Source organism: Hemicordylus capensis, chromosome 1, assembly GCF_027244095.1.
Source record: "Hemicordylus capensis ecotype Gifberg chromosome 1, rHemCap1.1.pri, whole genome shotgun sequence".
NCBI classification, from domain to species: Eukaryota; Metazoa; Chordata; class Lepidosauria; order Squamata; family Cordylidae; genus Hemicordylus; species Hemicordylus capensis.
In genome coordinates, this window is record NC_069657.1 from 280,043,068 (window position 1) to 280,063,124 (window position 20,057).

At 42.8% G+C, this 20,057-nt stretch overlaps 1 protein-coding gene across 5 annotated transcripts in view; it reads left to right on the top strand.

Annotated features, from left to right (window-relative positions):
* Positions 1-7,048: 7,048 nt before the first annotated feature.
* ROCK2 (Rho associated coiled-coil containing protein kinase 2) overlaps positions 7,049-20,057 on the top strand; it is a 170,095-nt gene continuing 157,086 nt past the window's right edge. For 3 of the 5 annotated variants that reach the window (XM_053285616.1, XM_053285618.1, XM_053285619.1), the window contains exon 1: positions 7,049-7,063. Coding sequence is in view for 2 of the 5 variants with exons in the window: in XM_053285617.1 (XP_053141592.1) it covers positions 12,038-12,187 (150 nt within the window). In the remaining 3 variants the exon portion in view is untranslated. Of the gene's footprint in view, positions 7,064-12,033; positions 12,188-20,057 lie in introns of those variants that run through there. The other 2 variants (XM_053285617.1, XM_053285621.1) reach the window with 1 other exon arrangement.

Genomic DNA, 20,057 nt, shown 5'->3' on the forward strand with positions numbered 1-20,057 from the left:
TCAAAAATAGCTACTCTAGGCCTTTCCTCCTTGTCCTTGCTCAGTATGGGCTATGATCAGGCAAAAACAACCATCAAGCAGCGCATCACAGACACTGAGCGCCAAACAGCTCTCAGCAGTGCTCCAAAATGTCTCATCAGTGACAGGCTTAGATATTCTGCTTCTCAAGTGACATAGCTTACCTAACTGGAGGTTCCAAAGCACAGAAGGGCATTCACTTTGGCTCACTGTCATGGCCTCCCTTCAGCAGTGCTGGAAGGCAGCTATAGAAGGATTACATTTGCAGAGTGACTATACCCCTGTGGCCTAGGACAGATTGAAACTACTGAGCATGTTCTCATTTACTGCTCGTTCTATAGAGACATTTGCGCCTCCTTAATCTTTCCATTGATACGCACATATCCCAGGTCGTCCAAGCCAATTTTACAGCTCCCTGCTACTCACTGACTCTAAGCCTGCCATCATATATAGTGTTGCCAGCATTCGCCCGGTGAATGACATGCAGCGAGTCCTTGCAGCCTTAATTTGAATTTCAATGACTTTGTGTGGGTCCTGCAACTGCTTATGTGCCTCCCTCTTTACTGCTCCTTATAACCTTTAACTGGGCTGTTTGTCAATTTTATCACTCAGAATCTCATATACTTCTGTCCTCTCATGTTTTTAAATTCATGTATTTTTTGTACTTCTTTTATCCTTTTTAGGCAATGTCACAGGTATATTACCTATTATTTTAAGTATTTCTAAGTATTTAAATATTTTTAGCCTTTTAGTCCTTTTAGTAGTATATGTACTGCATAACATGTAATTACTCTTGTATTTTAGTGTTTTAGCTTTTAAAAATGTATTATCCTATATGCAATCATTTCTCTTATCTAATCTTATTATGTAACCACCCCTACATTTTATGCTGGTCTGAGACTGTAATAAAGATTGATTTGATCTGATTTGTGATGATGTCGTCATCCACTTTAATTCAAGATGGCAGACGTGTGAACATTTTGAGGCACAATTAGACTAACTTGTGGATTGCCTAACCAATTTCAACCAAATTGGCTATAGATGTAAGTACACATTAGGGATGGCTCAAAGACATAGTTTGTAATGATGTCCTCCACTCACATTCAAGATGGCAGACACATGAAAGTTTGAGGTGAACGTGGGAACCGATTTGGGCCAAATTTGGTACAGTTGTAAGGACATATAGGAACACCTCAAACACATAGTTTTGATGATGCCATCCACCCCAATTCAAGGTGGTGGGCACATGAATATTTGTGGTGCAAGTTGGCTGTGAATTGCCTAACTAACTTGCACCAAATTTAGTCCAGTTGTAGGGATAGTGAAAGGAAAGTAGGCAGATGTATTTATTTATATCTATGTAAACCACTTTTGAAATTTTGTTCAAAAGTGGTATATAAATATTTGTCATATTCATATTAGTTCTTACTAGAGTAACTTGTCTTTTTTAAACCTTGCCTTTCCAAAAGTTCACAGTGACTGACATTTTACTTTTTACTCAACAGTTTGGATAAAATGAAATTCTTCTGCTTTAAGGTGACAGGCAGGGCTGGATTATGACATTTAGAGGTTCTAAACTATGTTAAGGTTAAAAGGCCCCATAGCATTACAAATAAATATATCTATCTAACAAAAAACACAACATAAATAGAAATAAAGGTCTATTTTTACATATGTACTTGGCAATGATCAAAACTGATCCCAGGATCAGACTTTTTAAAACCCAGGCCTCAGACTAATGAAATTTTGGTATCACAGTTATTTTTATACAGATTTATAAACCCAATATGATAAATAATTGTGTAGCCATATATGTATATTTTTGTCTTATCGGAATAATGTCTATTTTAGGATCTTCTTTCTTTTCTCCTTTATTTTTCAAACAAATATGTAAATTTGAAATGTAATCCTTTTTTCTTCTTTTACTCAGAGGCCCCTCATAATGTGAGGTCCTAAGCTGTAGCTTGCTTAGCTTGTGCCTAAATATGGCTGGCATTGCTGACAGGGCACATTTGAAACAAAGATGTGCATTTGCACATCATATATGTCCTGAACTGAACTCATTATGATGCCTTATTTGTTTGCAAGGCTGATAGGGATAAAATAGGGGCTAGTACAGCGTCTTCTGTCCAAGGTGTACAGTGACACAAGGTATGGGCAGGGTTGCGTATGCCCCGTAAAACAAACAAACAAATCATCTATATTCTGTGTCAAGGAAAGTCTGCAACATATAAATTATGCAAATTGAGTGGATTTGAATCATTTTTTCCTTATTTTGCTTAATTTTATTCTGATTTAGCTAATCACAAGGAGGGCAGGAAGGCATGTAAGTTTCTGAAGAGCAGCCCCCCCCCCATTCAGTAAATCTTATTTGTCCAGTCCAATAGCTTCTGAGATTTTAATATGTACTAGCTGATCTTACACAGAGCATCTGTGCCCCTAGTTCTCCCTGTCTCTCCCTCTCCATCCCTTCAGCCGTTCTCCCCCGACCCCCACTTTCAGCCCCAGTTTGTTCTCGCCCGTGGCCAGGCTGGCCACTGTTTCTTCCCGCTGTCCGGCAGCCAGGCCGGCTACCACTTCCTCTTCCTGCCCGGTGGCCAGGCCAGCTGCTGCTTCCTCCATCCCCTCCCCCTCCTCTCCTCCCTTCAGCCCCAATTCGTTCTCGCCCATGGCCAGGTCTGCTGCCGCTTCCTTTTGCTGCCCGGCGGCCAGCCTGGCCACTGTTTCCTTTTCCTGCCCGGCGGCCAGGTCAGCCACTGCTTCCTCTCACTTGCCCCTTGCCTTCCTCTCTCCGTCCCCTTGCTTGCGAACTCTTGTGAGAGCTGCCACACATGGAATTAGCCACAGGTCCGTCTCACTTTACATTTATTTACCTTTACATCTTAGTGCTTTATATATATAGATAGATTGCTCACATATTACCCAAAAGGATTAGTAAATTTTAAAAAAACAATAATGATGATGAAAGATGAATTCTTCAGCACACCCTGTAGCTTTTCTGGCTTCCGAGGAACAGTGACACACACAGAGCCCTGAGTTTTTAGTTAATGCAGCATTTCTCAATCTTTTTAAGGGCAACTTCTCTTTGAGAGAGTACAGCACCAATATGCTATACTAGAAGCAGAAGTTTATATTAAAAATACTGGGACAAAACCCTTCAGGGGGTAGCAGGAGGGTATTCTTAACAGAGACTCTAGTCGGGATATTTTTGTCCCAGCAAGTGTGATTCAAGTAGCTTAAAGTTGGCAGCTTCCAAGGCACAATTGTTTGGCTTGGGTACTCGTTTGATTGCTTTTTCTAACATTACTGCCAAGGCTTGTTTTTTAAAAGTTTATCTGGAATGGAATTATAGCCGACTGGCTGTCCTGCATGACCTTCAACAAATCAGGTGGGAACAGATTCCCTGCACAGCCCATGTAAATTAGAGACAATTGCATGAATCTTTTGAAGAAAGCTGCTCCTAATTAAATTTTGAACTGCTTTTTAGGTCTTTGGCTTTACTCATTAGATGAGTAGCAAAATTAATTAATCTGTATTTGCACTAGACCAGACTCCATTCACAAAACAAGGACATAGACATTTGTGTGCCAGGCTTCCCGAACTGCCTGATACTAGTTAATGTAAAAGCTGCTATTTATTGCATTTATGTCCCACAATTCTTATATCTTCCAAGGAACTAGGCAACATATATGGAGCCATTCCATTTTATACTTGCAAAAACGCTGTGGACTGTGGCTTTCATGATATCTACTATCTTTAAATAAGAGGCAGAGGGCCCTGTCCCCGTCCCCCCCGCCCAAATGTGATACATACTAGGAACAGATGTGTGGCATTAGCAAAAACGGTACTCTTAATCTATTCTGGTAATGGTAGCATTTATGAAGTGACAATGGGCCAGCAGAAGTACAAAACATCATAGTGACACAATTCCTCTTTAGAGGCCTTACAACTAAAGTGCTCAATCCTGTATCTCTAAAGTTTGCATCCCTCAGCTCAGATCCATGTATATAGTTTCTTCCTGTTCTATCCTCACAACAACCTTGTGAGGCAGGTTAGGCTTCAAGACAGTGACTCGACCGAGGTTATGTTGTGAGCCCCACAGCTGAACAGTGGTAATGCACATACTTTTATTGCACAAAACAGATGGAACTGAATAGCATGCCTAGTGGCCTCTCTCCAGCTTTAATCCAGTTCAATATATAGGCCCTTTCTACAAGTAATCATAGTCAGTTAATAATCCCCATTAATACAGAACAGAAAGCAAAACTTGATTGATCCTACACCAAAGGTCTGAGTAAAGATAATAGATCATAGTAAAGAACTAACTTGGGAGTGAGGTTTGGCAGGAGTGTACATCTCTCCTATCAGACATAAAGTCCCCTTTAGAAGGACTCACTCTTTGAGAACCATCCCCAAAAATCACGTGAATCTGCCGTCAGAAAGTGCTGCCTTGAATCACAAAGCCTGGTGCTGCCCCAGCCCTCCATTTCCACCACCACCACATAAGGTCCAAGGATCTCCTCCTGTCAAAGCCTCCTCAGATTCACAGCACTCTGGTGCTGGTGGTAGTGGGAGCCGGGAGACTCCAGGCAGGAATCTCTGCTGGCGCAGGGCTCCAGATGGCACAGGGCTCAAGTTGATTGCCCCAACCGATTCATGCCCTCCCCACAAAGGACAGGTCTGGCTATGGTACAGTCCAAGGGCCATGAAATAATACCGAATAGTAGGGCCAAAGTTCACAATGTGGTATGTGAGAGTTCAAGTTGTGTAGAACTTTTCCCGGGGTTACCAACATTTGAACAGGCGCCCTGTAGATGTGCCTGTAACAGCTCTCCAGTAATCATCACAACCATGCTTGCTGTAGTCTTTATTTGGCCATTGACCAAAAATAAATGAGTTCAGTTCATCACAACCATGCTAAGAACAAAAACACCACTATAAACTAAGTTATGTTTTCATAGATGGCATTATAGTTGTTCCTTTACTTCTTACCAAATAGTGGTAATTTGCTTTATGTCTGTCTTTTTTGAATTGCCCCTAAAGAGGGCCTTTTTGGCCGAAAAGGTGTTAGGTTTTCCCTAAAATACATATCTTTCATTTACAAGCATCTTGGGATGTGTCCTCTCTCTTTGTTGACATGCTAAGAACAAGCCTCACTAGTGGATTTGCGCAGATCAAACCTCTGTTAAAGACACAGAGGCGTCATTCTGTTCCCCCACCCCCACCCCAGCTAGCTGGCAACCCTAATTCTTTTCCAGGCTAGCTGACTCCCAAGAAGCAGATACTGAAGCATGATCATATCATCCTCATGCAGTCAGCATCATCAGCTAGCTTATTATCTTACCTCTCTTTATGATATCATACTTGCGCTCAACAATGCTGGTAGTTAGTCTTCATAACTGCTGTTTGAATATATTCATTTCTACCTGAACATGTACTTAGGTGCAGTTAGTAGAGCGTTGTCATTTGCTATTTGAAAGGGTTTATTTAAAAATCCACACATTTAGTTTAATTTAGTTAGTTTAGGCTGTATAGCCTTAGCTTTAGTTTACATTATATTATGTTTCATTTGTGTGCACTGTTGAACTATGTGAGAAAAGCCATTTGTCAGGTAGGAGACCAGCTGTAATTCTATTTTATAGAATATTTTCTGTACAGATGGTATGTAAATATTTTTTTTGGAAAAAGAAAAATGCCCAAACATGTGAACTGTTTAACAATCCTGTAAAGAACCACCCATCTTGTCGGTTGGGTCAACTTGCCTCCAGTCTTCCAGGCAAGGAAACTAGAAGACAGCTTGGTCTTTATAAGGCCCAAACAAATCTCCTTCAAAAAACAAAAAACAACTTCTCTGTGAGTTCTGATGCTGAATATACCAAAATATATTCCGGAGACTCAGTAGATTGTATCCACGGTCCATGGCTTCCACTTTGGACACATGCACTGATATTTGTGGTCTCGGCACAGGCACACCAGTGGTCTGCCTTCACCCAGACAACTGGTTACCCACTAGCACAGAAACCTGGCTGGTCCCAAGATTTGGCCATTACAAAGTGCTGAGATTCTCCCTGCCTTCGCATGCTCATTGCCTCTTCTTTCTTCGTTTGTGTGGCAGGCTTTTGCTCCCAGCAATGAGAACCAGGAAAACACCAGTGGTGAGTAGCTGGATATTTTGTACCCTTTTAGCTGGGGACTGGAGCAGAGGTGAGGGAAGCAAGTAGGGCACTTGGATTCTCAGCCCTTCCCAAGCACACTTGTTCCTTTGTGTCTTCCTTGCAGTCTTCCTGAGATTCTTTAAGAAAGGATAAAGTGAATGCCACAGGCGCTTGTTTTCTCTTTTAAGAGATGCCTAGCCCAGCCCCCTCACAGGACTACAGGTTCTGGCAGAGAGGAGGTGGCTTTCAGTTCACTGTCAGTCTAGTGTAATACACAGAGCTAAGTTTCATTTATTTAAATCCCACTTTTTCATACTAGACCAGTGATCAGAAATGGTCTAGATGCCTGCAGTTATTGTGCTGTTGGTGAGAGTGCTGCTCCTGCCAGAGGTGCTCTTACCACTGGACTTCTGGGCCGAAGAACAGGGCCTCCACAGCCTCTTTAGTCTGTCCTGGGTGGTATGGTTGCCCAGCCGAGCATGATGGTGCTTAATTTGCAAGAGTGTGGGGGGTTCCAAAGGCCTTTAGGTCCAGGCTCCAAAATTACCTAGGGGCACCTCTGGTCCCTGCCCCCATAGCCAGTCCCTTCCCATCTCTGGCTTTGGCATTTAAAGCAACTACCAACATAGCAGAAAGCCAACCTATACAAAGTGATAGGATGCTTTTTGAGTCAATATGCTAGATTAGGCTACCATCAGTGTGGAGATGATTACTCTGAGCATTTCTGTCAGGGCCTTCCCCTTCCAGCTCTGTTGAATAAGCCATGTGATGCAGGTGAAGGAATTAGCCATTCTGAGTGTTTCTCTTCTCCCTCCTCAGATCCTGAAAATGAAGGACGTTCCCAGGCTGAGGAGATGTCGAGCAGAAGCACATCAGACCTTTCTGAAGAGGTAATAGTGTGTTAGGCCACTGCAAATCATTCTCTGTGACCAGGAAACTCTCTTCTCTGAGATGCCCTTGCAGCAAATAAATACATAAATAAATAAAAGGGCTGTTTTTCCACAGTATCCCTTAAAACATGATGCACCCAGGCAACACTTAGAAATAAGATCTGGGGTCTGCACCAGAAAAAAAGCCTTGGGTCACCTCAAATTATGCAGCCCCACTAACAGGAGCATGCCACCTAGAAGATACCTTAGCATTGTGTGTGTCCCAAAGCTTCCTTTTTGCACAGGCCACTTTCGTATGCCATGCCAATATAGAAATGAGTGAATAAAAAACTGTGGGATTTGCATCTCTAAACAAATTTTGGGCCACCCCCAATATATATATATATATATATATATATATATATATATATATATATTCCCAATATATGAGAATGTCCTTTATAAGATAACCCTTCTTGATGTTTGACTGGCCCAAATCTTTGCTTTTGCACACTTAGCTCTCTAGTTAGAACTCTCAAATGAATTATTTTCTTTCCTTGCCAATATACCCATGAATAAGGAACAGTTTTACACCCAGAAATAAGCCTCAGGCCAACGTATATGATACATCTTCACTACCAGGAGACTTTCCCCTAGAAGATCTCATAGGGGTTATGTCCAGCCAAAACTTATTTTCTATACAAGTTGCTCTCAGTTGTAATTCCCCTAAACCATTTTTATTATATGCTTCCCAATACATCCAGAGACATGAAAGTGGGTATTTTTGCATTCCCCAAATTATGGCCAAGAACAGGAGACTCTCTCTTTGACCAGGAAACTTTATCTAGCCTTAAGCTTAATTTTTGTGCATGTTGCTCTCAGGATCCCTGATGCAGGTTGTTTGACACAGCAATGGGTGTGTTATTTGTTGTGATTCTAATGGGCCCATGGGAGAAGTAATTAGCAGAATTGCATTGGAAGTCCAACTGACCTTTGAGAGATCTGTATCTGGTTAGACAAAGCAATTCTCTTTGATGTTCTTTATCAGATAACACAGATAACCAAGGAATCCACAACCTCCAAGGGGTTGAGAGATGTAGTAATTTACTGATTGTGTAGGGCTTTGTCAGGTGCACTTGAGTTCCTTGAGACTAAAAACTGTTCCTCTTTTTTGGTATTGCCTGTCACTGGGCCCTGTGGTTGTACAAGGTCACTTGGCAATGCTGGGCTTTACTACTGAACAAGGAACTGGGAACAAACTAGCCACCTGGGGAATTTAGATCCTCCCACAGAAGTTTGCTGCCAATTTGCACATTAGGGCATTTCCCTCTTCTTGTTGTTGGGCCTGTGCACAAATATCTACAGTCTTAAAAATATGAGCATATGAAGCTGCCTTTTATGGAGCTGGGCCATTGTTCCATCTATCCTAGTATTGTCTACACCAATTGAAAACAGCTTTCCAGGGTCTCAGGCAAAGATCTTTCTCAGCTCTGATACTTGAGATTCTACTATTGGCCCTCCCCATAGATAGGCCTTCCTGAAATATTATAACCCTTTTGAGCAAAATCATCTGTACTATTGTGATAATCTAAAGTAGGGCCATGGACATTAAACTTTGAGTAATACTGAGTAATAATATTCTGGGTCATAATAATATTGTTACAAAGTAGTCAGTGTAATTCACCCATGTTATCTCAGTAAGTGTGCTATTTAGGGAGGATTGAGGGAAGGGGGGGAGTTTGAAAAGGCTACAAAAATACAAAGTCTTAGTAAAGCACAATTAAATTAGTAGGTAGTTTGCCATCCATTTAATAGAGTTGGATATCTGAAGATTTAAATGCTTATTCAGATCTGACAGTCAGCTGGTAGTCAGACTTTGTCCTTGTTGTCCCATACAAACAGAAAAAAGTGATGCAACTGGAATTCAAGGGGTGATGGTACTGATAATTCTTGACGGGGAATTCTGCTTACTCTGCCCCTGTTGTTTTGGTTATGCAGTGCTTGTAATAGAGAAACTTGTTATGTCAAGTAAAGCAAAGAGATATGGCTTGGAGGCAGATTAAACTGATGTGTGGGGTAAGACCTTCAGAAAAGTACCATTTGTATGTACACTCCTTTCCAGATTATGGCAAAAACTCTCTCTAAAATAATCTTATATTCCACAATAAGCATAACCACAGCTATTTGCCATTGGTCTCATTGATTTAATTGGATCTTAATTAGAATTCCACTGTGAAAGTGTTTGCCTATATGCACAAAAATGCAGGCAACTATACAGGCTCTTGTGGTGTCTAGAGACAGGGGTTGCCTATAGAGAGAGACTATTAGAATAGAAATTATTGGCAAAACCAGAAATAGTATGAAATAATACATTTAGAAGATACTTATTTTTAAACAGCAATGACATTTCTCAATATGTTGGTGCTGCTTAGGTAGTGATGTATGGCCAGTTAATGGGATAGTTCTAGGGAGCTAGTAGATAACCATAATCAATTGAACTTCTCTGCATCATATGATATTGTAGGACGTGGTATTAGTAGGATATTTAGCTACTTCTGTTCATTTAGGCTTATAGTTCCCACACTTAAGGATACTGCCTTAAAGGAATTTTGGATTTATTTGTTAGGCCCATATGTTGAACTTACCCATGTAAAGTTGACTTTGTGCACATCCAAATCTGCTTTCAATACTGCAGATGAGCCCTGGAGGACATGAAGTATCTCTAAGTGCATGTGGAGTATCTTTTTCATAGCAGAGAGAATGGATAGCTAATAATTTGAGCAGTAAGTCAGAAAGTCTCCAAGATTCACCTTGGCCACAATCTTACTGGTCTTAAGCAAGCTAACTAATCATTCAGCTCCTTTGTCTGCAATAAGGGAAGGCCTTTGTCTTCCAATAAGGGTAGGACTACCTTTAAAGGGCTGTTATAATGATTACTAATATAAAATCACTGAACACTCAGGGGGAGTGATTGATACTTTGGAAAAAAGGAGTGCCGGTGGGAAAAGAGCAGAGCACCTTTCCCTCGCTCTTAAAGCAGCACCCCCCGCCATCAAACTGGCGGAACCGGCCACCTTTGAACCGGTTCGGAGGCCCATAAAGGGCCTCCGTACCGGTTCCGTGCACATCCCTATTAGGGACTGCCTGTCTCTTCTTTCTGGCTCCTCAGTTTTGTTTTTATGGTATTTTTATGTTTTTAATCGTTTTTAACATTTTAATGTGATTTTATGGAGTTTTATTGTATGAACTTTTGTAAGCCACCTTGGGACAATTTTATGAAAGGTGGTATATAACTCTAACAATCAATCAATCACACTGCCTTTATGAAATACTGATGTGCCCAACCTCAGAGATAACCTGTTGCCCTGTCAAACCATCCAAATAGGCTGGCTGACAAGAGAGCATTCCTCAAGCCTCTTGGTTTGGAGGAGTGTCAACTGCAATCCGGAGTAGGTGGTCTGCACAAATGACAGGCTCCTTGTGCTTGCTGCTGAGGGCGAACTGTAGTTTCCTCCTCCTTTGGGGGGAGGGGGAGGCAATGAAGCAAAAGTGAGTTTTACGAAGCAAAGACCTTGGTCTCCCTCCCTCAAGCTTTATAAGGTCTTCGTGCCAGAGTACAAGCATCACTCGAAGGACCGCCTCTGGGACTAATCGCTCTCTATTGTTTTTGCCTCCTCCCTTCCCTCTTTTAACAGTCAATTGGAGGTGCAGGAGGGTTGAATGAGGCAGACAGGAAGTCACCCTGTTATTTCGGCTGGCTTGAGGACACACACACACACACACACATATATTTACGGTGACTTTTTGCTTTGCCAACCCTGCAGTGTAGTCAACAAGCCGCTTTGGGGATTTGACCAGAGGAGCAAGCATGTGTGTATGTCAGCAGCCAGCAAGCCTACGACACAATATCAGTCCTTCCCTCCCAGACCGACTGAGCTAAGGGGGTTATAGTTAGCCCTGGTGACTGACTGCATAGCTATGTGGTGGTGGTGGGGGGGGGGAGAGAAACCCTCTCTTGTCCCTTTCCTCCTCCCTGCTGCCGCCGCCGCCGCCTTGCCCGCCAGTCTGAGAGTTAGCGAGGCTTGGACAAGAGCGAAGGCTTGTGGGTAGCGCGGAGGCCATAGCAGCAGCAGCAACAACAGTAATAGTTCTCCGAGGCGGGAGGGAAAAAAAGAAAATGGGGCGGCACCTTCAGCCCCCAGGACTACTGAAGCGATAGTAACTCGCGGCGGGCAGTGCAGGGGCAAGTCCGCCCCCTGAGTGACACAAACGCCCCAGCGTCCAGCGAGAGAACCCAAGAGCGAGGTGGGCCAAGCCCTCTCGCCCCCCGCTCACCGCAGCGGAGGAGGGAGGGAGGAAGCCGGGCTCCTCCGCTGTTGCCTTCCCTCCCTCTCGTCTTCTCCCGTCGGGTACTGACCGGGTGCAAGATGGCCGAGGCAGCATGATGGGGGGCCCGGCCGTGACTTGTTTTCCCGCCTAAGTCGGCGAGGAGGAGCAGGAGGAGGTCGAAGAAGGCAGCGCGAGCGCTTCTCACGGGAACCTGCCCTTCCTCGCCCCGGCCGCCCACCTTCCCCCTCTCTGGGCTGTTCATGCCTGGGAAGCGGGGAGTGGGGGGGCATAAGCGGGCGGGTGGAGCAGCGGCAGCGCCCGCCCCCATCGGGAGGCGACGACGAGGAGGAGGAGGAGGAGGGCAGCCGCCGCCGCCGCCGCCCGCGCCCCTCTCTGCCCCTCCTGAGACAGGCCAGGCCGGGAGCGGGCAGCCCCCCCTTCCCGGCCGGCGGGCGAGCAGCTCTCCTTTGCTTTCTTCAGCAGCAGCAGTAGCAGCTCAATAGGCCCTGAAGCGGATACCGGCGGCGCTGGCGACGGAAGGCACCCCTCGCTCGCTGCTGCTCTGCTCTCTCCTCTTGCCTGCCAGCCACTGCCGGGCTTGCCTGGGCGCCCGAGGGGGGAGAGCAAAAAGACACAGAAGGCGAGAGCCCCGCGGGGTGCGGGAGAATGAACCATCAGCAGGAGGCGGTGAAAATGTCCGCTTCGCCGCCGCCGCCGCCGCCGGAGCCCGGAGAAGGGCTCATCACAGGGCGCCAAAGGAAGCTGGAGTCCATGATCCGGGACCCCCGGTCTCCGGTCAACGTGGAAAGTTTGTTGGTGAGTTCAGCTGATTGGGGGAAGAGAGAGCCTGGGTGGTGGGGCGTGGGTTGGGAGAAAGAGAGGGATGCGAGGCTTTCTTTGGAGGGAAGGGGAAAGCCAGAGAGAAGCAGCCCGTTGGGGGGATTTTCTTCTGGGGTGGTGATGCCTGAGAGTCTTCGACTCACGCGTTTTAAGCGAGTGGGAAAGAGGAGAAGAGACTCCTTTTGCTTTCGAAGAGTGGGGAGGATGTAACCACTACAGCTTCTCTGCATGGATGGGATTTGGAGAATCGGGTGGACTTGGAAGGGGTTAACCATCTCCTTGAATTGTGTGTCTGTGCGTTTAAAACACTCTCCCCACCCTGTGTCTTCTCCCCCACCCGAAAATTCTTGATAGTGCAGGATTTTGGGTTGAGATACTTGATTGGATGGACAATGCAATCATCATGAACACCCTTTTCGAGAGAGTGTGGACAAGGGAAGGGTGCTGGCAATCGAGTTTAGTTGGGCCTGCTGAAAGATCCTCCTTTCTTTTCTTAGGAAGTTGCGGGGGGGCGGGGTGCGGGAAGCTAGCAAGAAAAGTAGATATGTGCAGTTTAGTGTGCAAATGAGAGTCTTTTAGAGGGGAGGAGGAGAGAGTACTGTCCATATCTTAAAACATATGATTTTCTTTAGTCTGAGGGGAAATATAGTCTCTGGTAATCATTCCTGAATACGTTTGAAGATGGAATCGTTTGAGTGTTCTTAGGGTTGCAACTTTACACTCTGATCCTAAACACACTTAAAAGTTTTAATTGGATGGCTTGGAAATAGTCAGATCTGTTAGGATTGAGATGATAATTCCTGTCAGTAATGTTTCAGGGTCATCTTTGATCCTTTGTCTTTGGCTCCTCGGTGAACTTGGTTTTCTGTTAATGGGAAACTAATGTTAATTTTCTGCCTGCAAGCTCTATGTCCCAAAATTAGACTTCCTAGGGAAGAAATAGATCATGAGAAGGTAGTGGTTTAGTAGGAATGATGATTAACTTAGCTACACAAATATGAAGACAAGCTTTTCTCTCTGAAAGTTTATGGAAGGAATCTTGTTATGTTCCTTTCTGTTACAAAGCTCATTCAGGAAGAAAGAGGACTGAGTCTGAGACTTTTCTAGTTGCCTGTATAAGAAAATAGCTTTTGGGATAACAGAGACCTTATGCCTACTCATGGAGAAAGAGGAATGGGATTTTTGTTTCTGTTCCAAGAGTTTCTCGCTGCAGGCATTTTGGTGGGAGGAGGGGTCGAGAAGCAGCTGGAGTCATTTGCAAAAATGACTCAGTCCTGCTTGGCCAAAGTACAGGAACTGACTAAATAGTATGTGTGTCTGTGCTGAAGAGTTTAGGGATCTATGCTTGTTACAGACTCTCCAGGGTGTAGTGATGACAGTCATGATACTTGAAAGAAATATTGGAGAATATTTCAATGGGTTATGTCTGCATTCAGCAAAAAAGATCCCTTGTCTCCAGTATTCATTTACAGTATTCTTATGTTGCCCTTCGGATAGTGAGACCAGTAGCCAAAAGAGAAATACTTAGTTCTGGGTTGATTTAAAACACACACACAACTTGTTACATTGTTGGGCTGTTGTAAAAATGAAGCCTGTTCAATTGTATTGAAGGAAAGTCATTTCTGTGAGAAAGGTTTGCCTGGGTTAATGTATACAAGTTGACATCTGTATGTGTATAGCTGTTTTCAGCAAAATTGCTGAGTAATACATTGAGATGTAGTGCGTATGCACACCTGTATACCACATATCTTCATAGTAGAGCAAATATAACCTTTCTTGTCTCAGTAAAATATTTGTTTTAGAAAGACTGGGCTTTTTGGATGATCGTAAAGCAAGGGTGATTCCCTTAAGTTATCCAACTCTTGGATAAAAGTCCTATTGATTTTGGTCAAACCTTAAAGCAGATTAATTAGGATTGTAGTCTTGTGCACAAAATAATGTGCACAACATGAATAACAGTTCCGTGTATCTTTACTGGATATCTAAAGGTGGAATTGGAAGTAAAAACTGACCAACAACTTACTTATACTCTTAAAAAGTCGCAACTTTATTAGTAGAAAAAAATTCAAAACATTATCTTAAATATCTGTCAAATGATATTTGAAGTAGGATTTCTTGTATGACTTGTTAAGAGACTACTCACTGTAACACCATTTTGAATTACTGTGTTTCTGATAGGCAGTGAAAACAGAAGAGTAATAGTTGTAATTGGCATGAACACCTGTTGACAGTTGGGAAAAATGACAACTATTGCATTTCCTAGTGAAGGCTATGATTATTGTTGGTAAACTTGTTGGTGCAATTTTGTACAGACTGAAGTTGTTGGTTTATCTGAAGATCTAGTTTGATTTCACTCAAATTAGGACTATACAACTGTTTTCAGGCATATCTCCTTAATTTTATGATGGTTGGTCGCATCTGACATCCTGTAGATTGCATACATCTAATTCTTGTTTATCTATTTGGATTATAGTTAATTGATTAGTTTAAATTTATTTATTTATTTATTTGATTTCTATATCACCCTTCTAAAATGGCTCAGGGTGGTTTACACAGAGAAATAACAAACAAATAAGATGGAACCCTGTCCCCAAAGGGTAGATTTTTAAGTAAATTTTATTTCTAGCCTGCTTCCCAATAGAAATTTCTAGCCTGCTTCTCAATAGGGGGTTCTCAAAGTGGCTAGTTTTTTGGTTGTTGTTTTTTAGCTTTTCTCCATTGTAGCCCAAACCATGACAATATTTGTTTAAAGTGAATTAAACAAAGCACACTTAGCTATTATAAAAAACAAATATCAGTTTTAGGTGGTAGTATGTTTGTAGCGTAGAATGTATGTGAGTGCCTACATGGATCTTGACTCCTGAAAGGCAGGAGATGAGGAACATTGCTCTGCCTTTACTATCTGATGTGATTAGCAGGTTGCCATCAATTCAAAATATTCTTTATTATCACCACAGTATAATAATTCATAGCACTGGGCTAGTCAGTTGATCAGCTAACACTTCAAAACTCTGTAGATGTAAAAGTTAAAACCCAAATTTCACTTCAGATTAGGAGTTTTTGCAGTAGATGCATGTGTAGCTGTACCGTACTATCATCTTTATTTTATGATTAGAAATTACTCAGTTTAGTTTTTACTAACATTAAACAGCACTGAGTAATGTAACAAATTATTATGGAGAAGATTGGCCTTTGGCTCGACTTACATATACTGTATTGAAGATGTGCCATGTATTGGGAGTTGTAAGAACTGACCTCTGTCCATAGCAATTTTCCTTAATAGAATGAGTGTTGTTTTTCTTCAGCTGTTCTAAAAGGATTCATCATAATAAGATTGGGGGGGGGGCATTTTTTCTGCAGAGCGCTAGTAGAGAGGAGGACACATATGTGGGCACATTAATATTATTCTTCTTTTCAGTCCAGCTTGCTTTTTAAATAGAAAAGTTAACTAATTGTTGTGGGATTAGAAGCATTTTTCCAACACAAATGGATGCTGAATGGGTGAAGCCACATGTTCACAAAAATGTATTTTGTAAATACATTGTGTTTTGAAAGACAAAATACATTGTTTCTTTCAACATTGAAATGTCTTTGCAGTCGGTACTAGGGTTGGTGCAGATGTGACATCAAGCTGGCCTTTTCTAAGATTAAGAGATTTCAAGTAGACTGTAGAACTGTGTGCCCTTCTGGCCTTGCATGTGAATTCTATCCGCTGCTCCGCTTTTCCATGGTTTGGCATGATCTCTTGAGTGTCATTAACTAGGGTTAAACAGCAACAGGGTGTGAGCACTCCAAACTTTAAAACAGTAGGTTAGATCTGGAACATTTCTATTCTTTTGATAGCCTTGGCTAATGCTAGTTAAATATAATGCCAAACCATGGTAAAGGCAGGGCAAAGGTATGGAGGGTGTCTGTGTTAGCTCTTGGAGTCAAACAATGCCACTGGAAAGTCAAAGCTTTGTGTCTAACAATAATGTTTTCCAGTACAAATTTAATAAAGATTATAGTTTGTTACTTGTAAACTGTAATTTACAAGTTAACTGTCTTACTGTTGCATTCAAAAGAACCAAGACCCAAGTATCTGGTTTATTGCTTGATTGGACTGGATTGCCGGTCCAGTTGGCACAAACGTGAGCTTTTATTTGCCAGTAATAGCATAATAACAAAATTAACTCAATTGGCTATTGCAGGTGGTGAGACTTTGGCCTGATTCAGGCATAGCAGAAAAACTATGGTTTCTTTCTTTGAGATTGAGCTTTAAAGAGCCACTTTTTGATTCTTTTGCACATAAGTGGACAGTGAAAGTTTCTATCTTTGTTTTGAAGTAAATTGCAGTTCCATGTTACACACCTACCTATCTCACAAGGTGGTTGTGAGGATAAATGTAACCATGTACACTGCTCCGGGTTCTCTGGAGGAAGAGCAGGATAGAAATGTAAAAATGAATAAATAAAATATGAACTTGGAAGAACTGCAGTTTAGTTCAAACAAGTTAAGTAAAACTAATCTGTAATTTTGGATCTTGGTTTACCAAACTGTGGTTTGAATAAACCATGGTTTCCTGAATTCATATATAATCTGGAATTGGAGTTTAGGTCATACTGAAGTGGAAGCTTTCACTGCTCTCTAATCTTGTGCAAAATGGGGAGGAGTGCATGAGGCTTGTTTTTGTAGTGGGAAAACATGGTTTTCTGAAACTGTGCCTATATCAGGCTTATCTAGTAACTCAAGTAGTAGGGTGCCATAAGGATAAGTGTGTTGTGGGCTTTTTGAATTACTGTTATGTACTTTGTCAGTATAGCCCTTTTTATCTGTATATAAAACTCTAAAATTATAACTAAACGATTGGTATGTGAGCTACTACCCCTTTTATAGTGGTTTTTATAACAAATACTTCATGAGATGCTATGGTACCATAACCAGCTTGATTGTAACTAACTTGATTCCTCCCTGTAGTTACTATGGAACAAGCTTCTGGGTCTCAGCAGTTACACTGTAATCTTTTTGTGAGACAAGCAGGTAAAGCTTCCTAGCTCTGCCCTGCCATCTGTTCAAGGTCCTCTATCCCACCTCTCTTTTTAACTGGTGTGTGTGTGTGTGTGTTAAGTGTATGGGTTTTAAGTGAAAAGTTTGTTTAAAACCCCAACTGGAAAGGTTGGGATTGAAGAAGCAGGCAGGGCTGTCCATGTCATCTAGCATGAGATCAAGGTCTCATTGTAGGAAGGGAGTTGCCTCCCAGTGTAATGGGCCAAATCCTAAACTGTGTGGTCTCTATGTGACAATGCAGCATTGGGCTTAATATCACGTATGGTTGCTTGTTCTGGCAAAGGTTGTAAAGAGTAAACTTGTTAGGTTTGAACTAGATAAACAGTGAATTCAGTGTTTCTTTATATTTACTGTGTGGCATACATTGCATCTACTGGAGAAATTTTCAGAATTTCTCATCACTGTTAAAAGGTACTGAACAGGTAGTTCCACAGTACTGGTAGTTCTAGTTACAATTTTAACAGTAGAGTGGTCAGGACCACAGTCCTGTAACAGTAGCAGAATTGCAGATTCTGACCCTCCTTGCAATGCCTTGAAGCTAGAGTTTGATTTGAAGGAATTATTTCTTGTGCTAAATGAAAAAAAATGTCATTCCAAATAGATATCCAGCAGAAATGCTATTCTGGACCTGACTCTGGCTAGTATGTATGTATCTCCATCCCCTAAGAATTCTCCAGTTCAGGGCTCCATCTGTTCAGGCCTCATGACCCAGGGTATGGGGTGGGAGTGGGATTTCAAGAGCAGGAAAAAGAAAAAAATTACATGTGTTTCCCGTTCCTTTGATGCTTTCCTCTGTTGTCATATACTGTATAAAGCTAGCCCCAAACGTGAGTATTTTAGTACTATATAGCATTGGGGAGTATGGTTCTGGAGAACAGGAAAGGGGAAAAGATGTCCTTCTGCTTGAAACATCCCTTATAGTGCAGGGAAGGGAGTTGTTAACCTAATGGCACACACACCCCACATTTAGGTTTTACCTTTACCATGGTAAATGGGCTCCTGCCCTCTGGCAAAGCTGGTGAACAAGCCTAGCCTTCCTCGCAGCTCTGAAGACCCCCTCCCTAACTCCAAGGTTGCAAGGTAAGCTGGGGTGGTTTGGGCACTGCGTTGCCATAATTCATGGAGTACCTTGGTCATGCAGGGCTGAACCAGCAAGCCCTGCAGTTCCCTCTTCTGCTCTGGAGAGGAGTGGAAAGAGATGGGAGCCAGCGTGGTGTAGTGGTTAGAATGCTGGACTAGGACCAGGGAGACCCAAGTTCAAATCCCCATTCAGCCATGAAACTAGCTGGGTGACTCTGGGCCAGTCACTTCTCTCTCAGCCTAACCTACTTCACAGGGTTGTTGTGAAAGAGAAACTCAAGTATGTAGTGCACCGCTCTGGGCTCCTTGGAGGAAGAGCGGGATATAAATGTAAAAAAATAATAATGGCCCATGCTTAGTGGAGGAGCCCTGCACACCTCAGCTGAGCATGGCCAAACAGCAAAGCCCCCATACTTTCCCATCATGCAGAAAAGGAAAGTACAGGGCTTGACTATTTGGCCATATTCAATTGCAGGAGCGGGTGGCCACAATTGTGGCTTGGCTGCTAAGGCCAGCCAGTAGCTGTGGATGCTGCTGTCCATATGCATGCCCCCCACTCCCCCCACTCACAGGATACGTACCTTGAGGTTAATAATTCTCTCTCCCCGACAGTATAAAGGATGTTTCAAGAGGAAGGACTCCGTTAATTTCCATTCTCCAGAAGTATGCTATCCCTCCGGAAAAGTTTTTAAAAGGTGTTTAGGGTCTCTGAGCAGGCCAATATCCTCCTTTTCTTCCCTTGCTCTCAATTTTCCTTTAAAACAATAAGAAAGCTCCAATACCCTGCCTGAACATATGAATATGATGAATGTTTATATACTGCTTTTCAGCAAAAGTTTCCAAAGTGGTTTACAGAGATATAAATAAAAAAAGCTTACATACATACATATATACACATACATACCCTGAAGGCTGAAAAGGCTTTGGGAGGTGGGGGTGGGAATCTTAATCTTTTCCCCATTTCTTAAACTTAACAATTCCTGCATACCTAAGGAGCCTCCTGAGTATGTAGAAACCACTGTCTCATTGTTTAATGGCCTTCAAATGACCTTTTAATGACCTCAAAGAGGTCCAGCTCAAAGTTTAGGAGGCCCCTTGGCAAACTGCTTTCCATTGGCTGTCCTACCGAGGTGGGCCCCAGAAGTGTTGCTATGCTGCCATCACTACATGCAGGCTATGGGAACAGTGATTGTCTCTCGGATTGGTAGTGAGCCTTACTTACTGGGGGCCCTCAGCAGCACTCAGCCACTTTGTTCAGTATCGAACAGAACAAGCTGGACTTGCAACAAAATGTTGCAATGTATCCCAAGCACTTAAGAGGAGTGGAAGTGTTCAGAGCGCCAACCATCCTGGGACAGGAACCTTGTAGTGAAGTGGGGGAGGAGTTTCAGTAGAGGATAAGAAGAAAAGGATGCCTTCCCGCCCACCCCATTTACCTTCAGGCCACCTTCTGCTGTACTATAGGGGTCTGCCCTCTACCTTCCTTTGAAAGAACAAAACCTAACTGATGCTTCGACTCAAAAGCTCTGCTTTTGAAGGCATTTTAATTTAGTTCTTTTTCATTTCACAAAGGTATCTACTTCTTGTGTCCTTCATTTACCTTATATCTGGGTGGCCCTGTTTCACTTCATTTCCAAACTAACAGCCATTCAGCCACTTGAGTTTGGAACATGAGAAGTTGCCATATACTGAGTAAGACCATTGGTCCATCTAGCTCAGT